At 56.4% G+C, this 10,090-nt stretch overlaps 2 protein-coding genes across 4 annotated transcripts; one reads left to right on the top strand and one right to left on the bottom strand.

Moving 5' to 3' along the window:
- Positions 1-3,434: 3,434 nt before the first annotated feature.
- On the top strand, positions 3,435-7,563 carry MEPCE (methylphosphate capping enzyme; the record flags this gene model as incomplete). Of its 2 annotated transcripts, none has more annotated exons than XM_079719399.1 (4): positions 3,435-5,105; positions 6,329-6,547; positions 6,725-6,851; positions 7,126-7,563. In XM_079719399.1, 4 exons carry the CDS (start codon positions 3,435-3,437, stop codon positions 7,200-7,202), a joined length of 2,094 nt encoding a protein of 697 aa, XP_079575525.1. In that variant the 3' UTR covers positions 7,203-7,563. The 2 variants fall into 2 exon arrangements, with proteins under 2 accessions (XP_079575525.1, XP_079575526.1); XM_079719400.1 differs by having other exon boundaries at positions 6,970-7,563.
- Positions 7,564-8,045: 482 nt separating this feature from the next.
- Positions 8,046-9,195, bottom strand: PPP1R35 (protein phosphatase 1 regulatory subunit 35; the record flags this gene model as incomplete). Of its 2 annotated transcripts, XM_079719296.1 has the most annotated exons (4): positions 8,046-8,297; positions 8,409-8,545; positions 8,626-8,878; positions 8,959-9,195. In XM_079719296.1, the coding sequence occupies 4 exons, from the start codon at positions 9,193-9,195 to the stop codon at positions 8,124-8,126; spliced, it is 801 nt and encodes a 266-aa protein (XP_079575422.1). In that variant the 3' UTR covers positions 8,046-8,123. The 2 variants fall into 2 exon arrangements, with proteins under 2 accessions (XP_079575422.1, XP_079575423.1); XM_079719297.1 differs by lacking the exon at positions 8,409-8,545.
- Positions 9,196-10,090: the final 895 nt, after the last annotated feature.

Raw genomic sequence — 10,090 nt, 5'->3', positions numbered from 1 at the left:
AAGATCGAGTTTCTGTTCTCACTGAGCTGACATTCTAGTGGGAGTAGTTAGACACAAACAAAAATAAGTAAATATATATTGTAAAATAAATAAATAAAGACTGTATTTTGGGAGCAGTTTTCTCAGGGTTACTTGAGATGCTGCCTCCCAGGCTTGAAGTCCTCAGTATGGCCACCAGATAAAACATAACTCTTGGGCTTCCCTGGTGGCGCAGTGGTTGAGAGTCCGCCTGCCAATGCAGGGGATACGGGTTCGTGCCCCGGTCCGGGAAGATCCCACATGCCGCGGAGCAGCTGGGCCCGTGAGCCATGGCCACTGAGCCTGCGCGTCCGGAGCCTGTGCTCTGCAATGGGAGAGACCACAACAGTGAGAGGCCCACGTACCACAAAAAAAAAAAAAAAAAAAAAAAACCTCTTAAATAAATAAAGACTATATTTTAAATATCCTTTAAGCTGGAGTTTGATTTCTTTTTGTCTTAATGTCCAACGGTATGTAGATCCCTGCTCATTATCATTCCGCCGTAAGAGGTTTTTTTCTCTTTCTCTCTTCTTTCCTTCCTGTCTCTTTCTTTCTTCCTTCTTTCTCTCATGTGCACTCAGCAAGCACGATTTAAAACGTTTAACAAGACAGAAGGAAAAAATGATCCCCGCTACGCTTACTGCCCATAGCAGACTACCTAACAAGACATTTACTGTCCTAAGTACCTAAACTAAACCTTTTACACAATCTTATAAATAAATTAACGGTGATTAAAGCTTCTCGGCTCAGAGAGTGCAAGGAAGCACAGAGATACGGGCACTTATCACCAGAACAGACTCTTTCTTTAGGACCCTGATCCTGGTTCAGACCCTTGCTATCTAACTCCCGAAAAGCTTCCATACTTGCCCCAAACTATTGCCGACCTCAAACTAGCCTTTTTGTGTTGTTTTTGCTTAAAGGGGTCATGCCCGTGGACTCCCAGACTCTGGCAGCATTTTGCCTCACAGAGCACCAAGGTGATGTTTAGAATAAAAGGCCTGATTCCACCTTATAAACCAGAGGGAAGAACTTTGACGGACCCACATTTTTCCCTCTCTCTTCCCTCACCAATTCTGTCTTAAGAATTGCATTTAAGACCGGAGGTACCACAGAGCCAAAAGTCCTTGACTCCCCTCAAAGGGTAAAACAGTGGCTTTCTAGCCTCTCTTCCCCATGAACAACTCCCCCACCATGAGAGAATTTCCCCTCAGCTCCCACCCCCAACCCGCGGAGGCACCAGGATCCGCATTCTCGCTCAGGTCCGTCGTCGCCCGCCGTGATATTGAGTTACTTTTGTTTGTTGGGTGTAAGTTTACGGTTAGAGATTCTGAGGACAGAGGTTAAGAGTTGGACGGCACCCTGAAGAGAAAACTTCTCAGGCGACAGGTGCCAGGATTGGCCACGCCTAGCACCTTCAGCTGCAAGCGGAGAAGCACCAGCTACCTTCTGGAAAGATGAGAACCTAAGCGCGAGGAGCAAAATGGGCTAATGCAGAGATTCTCCGAGCCCCCTCGAACCTCGAGCCAGTTTTCCCGCCACCAGAGAAAGGCGCGAGGCCGCGCACAAGCTCCACCTCCACCCCCACCGGCGGCCTGCTCGCAGGGCTAAGGCGCATGCGCAACTGGAATCGGTTTCTGCGTCTGCGCAGCTGAGTTATTTCCGCCATCTTCCAACAGACCGCCCTGTAAAACTACAAATCCCATAATCCTCGATGGCCTCACTTTTTTTTAGGTGGCAGCAATAGCGCCTGATCGTTCAAGGTGCACATCTTCCTTTTACTAACTTTACTCTGTGCCCCAGACTGCCTTTTCCTTCCCCTGGGAATCGTGCCCTGATTCCCATTCTTCCACCTAGTGTCCTTCATGCCCTTATTTTGATATTTTATTTTGAGACTATCCTTAACCCCATTCTCGCCTCTTCCTCCCTCTTCTCAGCCACAGGACCCGCACCCCAAGCGCTGTTGGCAAGGAGAACGAGCCACCAAGCACCCTCTGGAAAGGCCGTCGAGTAGCTTCTTCCCCACTGACTGAGGCAGGGGGGTCCCCAAAGCAGACCAAAGCCTCTTCTCCGCCCACATTCGTTTTTATATAAGGCGGCGCGAAGCCGCAACGTGTGCTCGGAAAGCCCTGCGTACGAGGGGGCGGTGGTGGTGGGTGTACTGCTATTGGTGGCTGTGGTGGGCGTCGGGGTCGCTCTCCGCGGGCTCGGGGGCTCGTGCGCAGACGTCGGGTGGTGGGCGGAGGCGTTGGTGTCCGGGCGGTGGGTGGGGAGGCGGAGAGGAGGGCGTAGTATCCCCAGGTGATTGCGATTGGGGGAAGGCGGAGGAGCGAGAGAACTACTCGGCCATTTCGGGGGAAGAGGAAGTTGGACAACATTGCCTGTTTTAGTATTTTTTTTCCAGTTCAGCAGAGAATATTTTCCAGGGGTGAGTTAAAATGACCTGTCGTATTATACTGTGAACAGTTAGTAGGAAGACGGGCAGTACGCTCCGCTCCTTCCCCTCCCCTACTTCTAGGTTCACCCCTCTGCTCCCTCGGAAGCCCTTCTAAGTAGGTGGACACAGGGGGCAACCAGGCCATGAATAATTCATGAGGGCCGCCCCGTTCCTTAGCCACGCCCCTCCGAGTCGTGCTGACGCATGATGCGTGTACCAAACCTGAGGAAGAAACGTAACGGTCCCCGCCCCTAGGGCGGAGGGCGGGGCGTCATCTCCAGCACGTGCTGCATCTACCCGCGCAAGCCCAAAAGGGTGTGCGCAGGCGCTGCCCGCTAGGGGGAGGAAGGAGGCGGGGTGGGGAGGTTGCTGGGTTTAGAGCCGGGCGGAGACCGCTGAGACTCATTCCTCAGGAACAAGGGTCGGGTGTCAAGGAGACCTTTTCACACCAGCTCCCCGTCCCCCGCCTACGGTGGGTGGGATCGCGCGGCAGAGACAAAGGATATCAGTAGGGACGGACATAGCTGCGAAGGGAAGTAGGGTGTCAGTTTGGGGTGGTGGGCTTTTGGGGGGGCTGAGAGGGGCTATATTTAAACTCCCGGAGCCGTTAAGTTGGTTCGTACTCCGATGCGCGCGCAACCAGGGTGGTGGCGGAGTGCGCATGCGTGATTCCTGGGCGAGAGGAACGCGCCCCAGCAGTGCGCGCTCGCGGCGAAGCGGTAGTGGTAGTGGAGAAAGGGGTCGGCGCACGCGCGGTTGATTCCTCGAGTTGTTCGGGTCTCGCGGGCATCTTGTTTTGGTCTCGCGGGCGAGTAGGGCGCGCTTCGGGGGAGGCGCTTGGGCGCGAGACTAGGGGAGAAGAGCAGAACTGCGCGCGCACTCGCGAAAGGTGGGGGGGGGGGAAGCGAGCGGGGTCTAGGAAGGAGGGTTAAGCCCCCGGTCCCCCCGGTTGCCCTCGACTGGGACGGAATAAGGGGAGGAAATGATCGAGATGGCGGCGGAGAAGGAGCCGTTTCTGGTGCCGGCCCCGCCGCCGCCGCTCAAAGATGAGTCGGGCGGAGGGGGCGGCCCCACTGTGCAACCGCACCGAGAGGCAGCCTCCGGGGAGCTCCGCGGCGGAACACAGCGTGGGCCGGGCCCGCGCGCACACTCGGCGGGATCCCCGGCTTCTGGGGCCGGCAAGGAGAGCCCCGGGGCTGCATCCACCCCTCGGGGCGGTCAGTCGCAGCAGCAACGAGGGGGCGGCCCCCAGGCGCAGTCGCACGCGGAGGCCCGCTTGTCGGATCCCCCCGGGCGAGCCGCTCCCCCGGACGTGGGGGAGGAGCGACGGGGAGGGGGCGGAACAGAACTGGGCCCCCCTGCTCCTCCTCGACCCCGTAATGGCTATCAGCCCCACCGGCCCCCTGGGGGAGGTGGGGGCAAGAGGAGAAATAGCTGTAATGTAGGGGGAGGTGGTGGAGGCTTCAAACATCCGGCCTTCAAGAGGCGCAGGCGGGTCAATTCGGACTGTGACTCTGTCTTACCCTCCAACTTCCTCCTGGGGGGCAATATCTTTGATCCATTGAACCTGAATAGTCTCCTGGATGAGGAAGTGAGCCGCGCACTCAATGCGGAGACCCCTAAGTCATCCCCACTTCCGGCCAAGGGGCGAGATCCAGTGGAGATCCTCATCCCCAAAGATATTACAGACCCTCTCAGTCTCAATACTTGCACTGATGAGGCCCAAGTAGTCCTTGCTTCGCCACTCAAGACTGGTCGGAAGCGGCATAGACACCGGGGACAGCACCACCAGCAGCAGCAGCAGGCAGCTGGAGGGAATGATAGCCACTCCGTGCTGCCCACAGCCCCCCTCACTTCCTCACTCCATGGGGAGGGCACCCCGCAGCAGCAGCAGCAGCATAGAGGCCAGAACCGGGACGCCCCCGAACCCTATGAACTCAACACAGCCATCAACTGCAGGGATGAGGTCGTGTCTCCCCTTCCATCTGCCCTACAGGGTCCCTCAGGCTCCCTTTCAGCCCCTCCAGCTGCCTCAGTTACCTCTGCACCCTCGTCTTCCTCCTCACGACATCGCAAACGTCGCAGGACTTCCAGCAAGTCAGAGGCAGGGGCTAGGGGTGGAGGCCAGGGTCCCAGGGAAAAGGGCCGAGGGAGTGGGGGAGGCCGCCACCACCTCCACCCACTACCTGCTGCGGGCTTCAAAAAGCAACAGTGCAAGTTCCAGTATGGGAATTTTTGCAAGTACTATGGGTACCGCAATCCTTCCTGTGAGGACGGGCGCCTTCGGGTGTTGAAGCCTGAGTGGTTTCGGGGTCGGGACGTCCTAGATCTGGGCTGCAATGTGGGCCATTTGACCCTGAGCATTGCCTGTAAGTGGGGCCCGTCCCGCATGGTGGGCCTGGATATTGATGCCCAGCTCATCCACTCGGCCCGCCAAAACATCCGACACTACCTGTCCGAAGAGCTGCGTCTGCCACCCCAGACTTCTGACGGGGCCCCAGGAGCAGAGAGTGAGGAAGGGACCACAACCGTCCGAAAGAGAAGCTACTTCCCAGCCTCACTGACAGCCAGCCGGGGTCCCATTGCTGCACCCCAAGTGCCCTTGGATGGAGCAGACACATCCATCTTCCCCAACAATGTCGTCTTCGTCACGGTAAGAGGGTTCACAGGCTCTTGGGATAGGGGCCGGGAATGAAGATGAGATTAAATGGGAACATGGCAGGGAAAGGTTATGACCCAGAGGGTGTCTGTGCATGCACCCCTCCCTAGGAAAACCAAATCCTCCAGAGAAGGATCTGAATCTGCGATTGATTCCACTGGGTGTGTCTCCCCCCCTATAACCTGGGGCGGGGGCGGTGGCTCTACTTGGAGTCCTTTCTCATGACTGCAAGCCCCAGAATTGGGGCAGACTCCTCTTGCCCTGCTCTTGGCCAATACTGTAATCCAGACCTGTCCACCTTCCCCGTTAGAGGATGTGGTCCAGATGAAAACTTGTCCTCCAACCTACTGAAGGTGCATGAAGGGATGGGTTTCAGATATGGAATGTCTTGGGATGGGGGGGGGAGGATTAGGGTAGTGGCTGACTAATTACAGTTTCTGTCCTTTGATAGGGACCTTATTTGCATTAGATGCAGAATTGATTGTCAGTGGCCAGGAACCTAAGCAGCTTGGCCTAAGGTCATCTCCACACTGACCCTAGATGGTGGGATGGGGAAGTGTCAGAAAGAGTACCTTGGGGAAGCAGGAGAGAGTACCATGTCGTCAGTGTCTGTCCCCTGACTGCAGGTGGATTCCCATAAAATGCTCCAGTTAGGCCAGCTACAGGAATAGTTGGCATTGTGTTGGGTTACAACCTAGAAGAATGGACTTTGCAGAGGGTGGTAATGAGCTTATCATCTAGAAAAGGTTTCCTGAGGGATGGGGTTCTTCATTTCTCTGGGAGAAAAAGAATAGGCCTGAAACTTTGCCAGTCCCAACTACAAGGAAGGAACCCACAGGTCTCCCTTTCAAACCTGGGTTGGAGCCCTTTGCGTAACGTTGAATCTCTCAGCTTAATGACTGTGGGGTGGGAACAAGTAGTGGACAGGGTCTTGGGAGAACCCCACCATTCTTTCTGTGCAATTTGACCCCAGCTTTGGTGATCTCGTGGATAATTTGCTCAATTTAAAGTTACCCAAGCTCCCTTTTTATGTTTGATTGGCTTACCGCCAATAGAAAGCAAGAAAATGAGACTCAAACAGGGTACCATTTGGGAGTTATTTTGAGGAGTGTCAAAGCAGATTGTGGCCAAGGACTAAAGTGAGGCTGCAGAGTGGGTTGTGAGGGGGCAGTGGTTTTTATGCCTCTGTTGACCTCACCCCCGATTCTTGCTCTCAGGGTAACTATGTGCTGGATCGAGATGAGCTGGTGGAGGCCCAAAAACCCGAGTATGATGTGGTGCTCTGCCTCAGCCTCACCAAGTGGGTGCATCTCAACTGGGGAGACGAGGGGCTGAAGCGCATGTTTCGCCGAATCTACCGGCACCTACATCCTGGGGGCATCCTGGTCCTGGAGCCCCAGCCTTGGTCATCCTACGGCAGGAGAAAGACTCTCACGGTGAGTTGGGGTTTCTGTGGAAGTTGGGCCTATCCTTCCTTTAGTTGAGGCAAGGAAGGCCTCAAAGAAGCAGAAAGAGGACTTTCTGAACAAGGTGAAAAGGGCCCCTGGGTGGGCATCATCCTCCACCAGCAGAGAAGGCAACGAGCTAAAGTGATCCCTTGCCCTCCTCCCTAGGAAACAATCTACAAGAACTACTATCGAATTCAGTTGAAGCCAGAGCAGTTCACTTCCTACCTGACATCCCCAGAGGTGGGCTTCTCCAGCTATGAGCTTGTGGCCACACCCCACAACACCTCCAGAGGTAAGGCTGGCTTATTTTGTTGGGGGAGGAAGGGAGGCCAGTCCTGGTGCAGGGTGCAGACCCTGTGGAGTCTTAAGGTCCTGCCAAAACCCCTCCTGATTGCACACTCTTCCCTCAGGCTTCCAGCGTCCTGTGTACCTGTTCCACAAGGCCCATTCCCCCAGCCACTAAGTGGCCCCCTGAACAGAAAGTGTGAAGCTGCCCGCTGCTCCAGAGGACCTGGGGGGGGAGAGGAAAGTATCCCAAGGTCTTTTCTTTCTGCCTCCAAAAATAGTTTCCTCTCCTGGATCTGCAGAGAAAGCTTTTCCTGTGTTGCTGCCCCAGCCTCTTCCCTACACCTCTGGCACCTAAGCAGCAAGCCCAGCTGCGCTGGAGTCACCATCATCTTCCTCTCCCCTAGCCCACTGGGCTGGATGGCATGGACTGTTTGCTGCCCTCTGTTCTCCGAGGGCATGGGAGGTGGGGGGTATCAAGTTCTCTAGCCTCTTCCTCCTGTTCTCCCAAGGAGAGGTTCCCATTTCTCCTCGGCCTTTGTCCCTAGCTGCGTTTCAGTGGACCACGGATAGATGGACTGAGGGTTAAGAGGGGGACGTTGCTGGGGAGGCATGCAGGTACTGTGAAAATCCTTCCCTCTGCTGTCCCTCACTGAGAGAGGGGGTTGGGTTTGGAATGTGAGAACAGCACAATAAACTTGATGTTTAGGGCAGTGGCCCACACACCTATGTCTAGCACATTCTAGTTTGGGGGTGGGGGGTGGGGGGTGGGGACGGTGCCTCCTGGTAGAACCTGTGCTTCCTCTCTGCCCAAACTATAGTCTTAAGGAAGAGGGCAGGTTTTTCAATGGTTGGGAAGACTGTTGAATGCTAACGAGACCCACACACAAGTGTACAGAACCCTAGGCCAGGAAAAAGGGGTATGTGAACTTTGATGTGAAACTTGAAGAATCCATCTATCCTCCCCCAAAAAAACACTGACAAAATTTTTTTACGTAAGCTTTGGGCACAAGGCTAACTTTGGAAAAGTTAACCGTGGAGTCGAAGTGGAACTAGAAAAAGGCACTCTTAGGACCAGACCACCCACCTGCTCTATTTCTCATCACTACCAAGTTCCTTTAAAGGGGGCCAAAACCTTGACTTTCTGGCAGCTTCCAACCTGAGGCCTGACCCCGTCTCAAGGCTCCCAAGAAGAGTCCCATTTGTTAGCAAAACCACTTTATTCTCACAGTTTAAAAACAAAAAAAATATGAACTAGCAATCCAGGGAGCCTCCAGGTCTACGCTTCCCATCGCCTCAGTGTCCGATGCATAAGGAAGGTATCCTCTGAAGGGCGGGGCCGGAGTTGAAGCCGGAGAGGGGGCAGACCTTCCAGGGTCAGGTGTGGAGATTCATAAAATAATGTTTCTGGATCACACAAAATGGTCATGTCTGGCCCTGGCCCAGGTGGCTCCTGTTGGAGTTGGAGCACAAAGCAAGGTTACCCTCGGGGAGGGGACAGAACCCCTGGCAGTTGGGGAGGAGGGGGGACGGGGTAGGGGAGACTCAAGCCCAGGTCCCTCACCTTTGGAGGCGGGGCTCGGGCCTGCGGCGGCAGGAGCGCCAATTTCTCCCTCAGCGCGGCGTTCAGAACCTGTTCCTCGGGCACCTGCAGGCTCACCAGGTCTCGGAAGAGCCGCTTGGAGCGCGGCACGTTCAGCCCTGAGATCGCAGGAGGAGCGGAAGTGAGCGGCGCCTCGCACCCCCGCTCCCGCGCCCGGCCGGCCGCCTGCCCCCCTCACCCTCGGCCACGCTCTCTTCCAGGCTGCAGCGGGTCTGGAACGATTTTCTCAGCTGTTCTTCCACGGCCTTCGCGGCATCGAACTGGCCCCCGGCTGCGGCCCGCGCGGCCTGCAGCTCGAAGCTCAGGGCCAGGCTGCTCTGCTGCGCGGGCGTCCCCAGGTCCTGCGGCGCCGCGGGCTTCTCGCTCGGTGCGGCGGCGGCTGGCGGCGGCTCGGACCGTACCGGGGAGGGCGGCGCCAGGCGGAAGCGGACCTGGAAGCAGAGAGCGGGGCGGTGAAGAGGTAGGCGCGGGGTCGTCGGCGGGCTAGCGGCCAGGCCTTCCCCCAGCTCACCTGCCGCCCCTTGCGGGCCCCGCCCCGCCGGTCCGCCCGCCCCTTCCGCCGTCCCGGGCTGCAGTTGGACCGCCCGCGCCCGGGGCTCTCGGACAGAGGGCTCAGGCTCAGGTCCAGGCCGAGCTCCGGCACTGGGGCTCCGGGCTCGGGGGCTCGGGGTTCTGGGGGTGGCCCTGGGTCAGCCACGGCCTCTCCCCCTTCCACCGACTCCAGCTCTGACTCCTCACAGCCCATCATCTTGGGGTGTCTGCAGGGGTGCGGAGTCGCTGGGGGCCAAGGGTCAGGGGACACGGACTCGCCACCTCCTCTCCCCGGCCCCTCTTAAGACGGCGCTACCGAAAACCGTTAGCGCCCGCCCCGCCCTATTGGTGCGCCTAAGCGTCATTTCCGTTGCCCCCCTCCCCGCCTCCCGGCAGGCTTCCGCCCACAAACCGGGGTTTTAGAGCTGAAGCCCTTGGAAGCTCTACGGGTCCTCATTAGGACCATTTTCATTTAGAAACTTGCGCTACAGCGTCGTTTCCTATCCAATCGTCAACACCTGGCCTCCGCTGGAATCCAGAGTGTGTCAGTCCTCCCTATTAACTGTCCAGCGTCCCCATACTGGACCTCCCTACTCGGTACCTCCACAGCATCTCCGGGTGTTCCGTCGCCTCCGAACTCTGACCGGAGCTTCCCAGTTTGAGTGAGGGCGAGGCTTGCTGACTCCAGCTCCGGGCTCCCTTCTAGGCGACCGTGGTTGCCTGGGCGACAGCAGCCTCATTCAGCCTTGCGGCCTTTTGTGACTTATAACCCTTCGAAGATCCACTAAAATATTCATCTATATAAAAAATAAATATCTGCATATAAGTACAGTTTTTTTTTTAAAAAGGCTCCGTTGATTTATCCCGGACTGCAGGGCAGGAAACGGGAGCTCTCGCCTCATTCCCTAATGTTCCTTGGGGTAGGCCCTCTCAGTTCTGTGAGCCTCTGTTTCTTCTTCTGTAAAATGTACTAAGTTGGGTTCAAGACTTTTGAGGCTCTCCCAAAATGCGTAAACAGTCAACAGGCGTGTTTTTGTGTCACTTTTCAGTTTGTTTTCACATACTTTATCTTCCAAGAAATGCTGTGGAAGATCAGATAGAATGGATGGTGT

This window comes from Hyperoodon ampullatus (assembly GCF_949752795.1).
Source record: "Hyperoodon ampullatus genome assembly, chromosome: 14".
Taxonomy (NCBI): Eukaryota; Metazoa; Chordata; class Mammalia; order Artiodactyla; family Ziphiidae; genus Hyperoodon; species Hyperoodon ampullatus.
The sequence above is the reverse complement of the archived record's forward strand: the minus strand, read 5'-3'. Positions and strand labels throughout refer to the sequence as shown.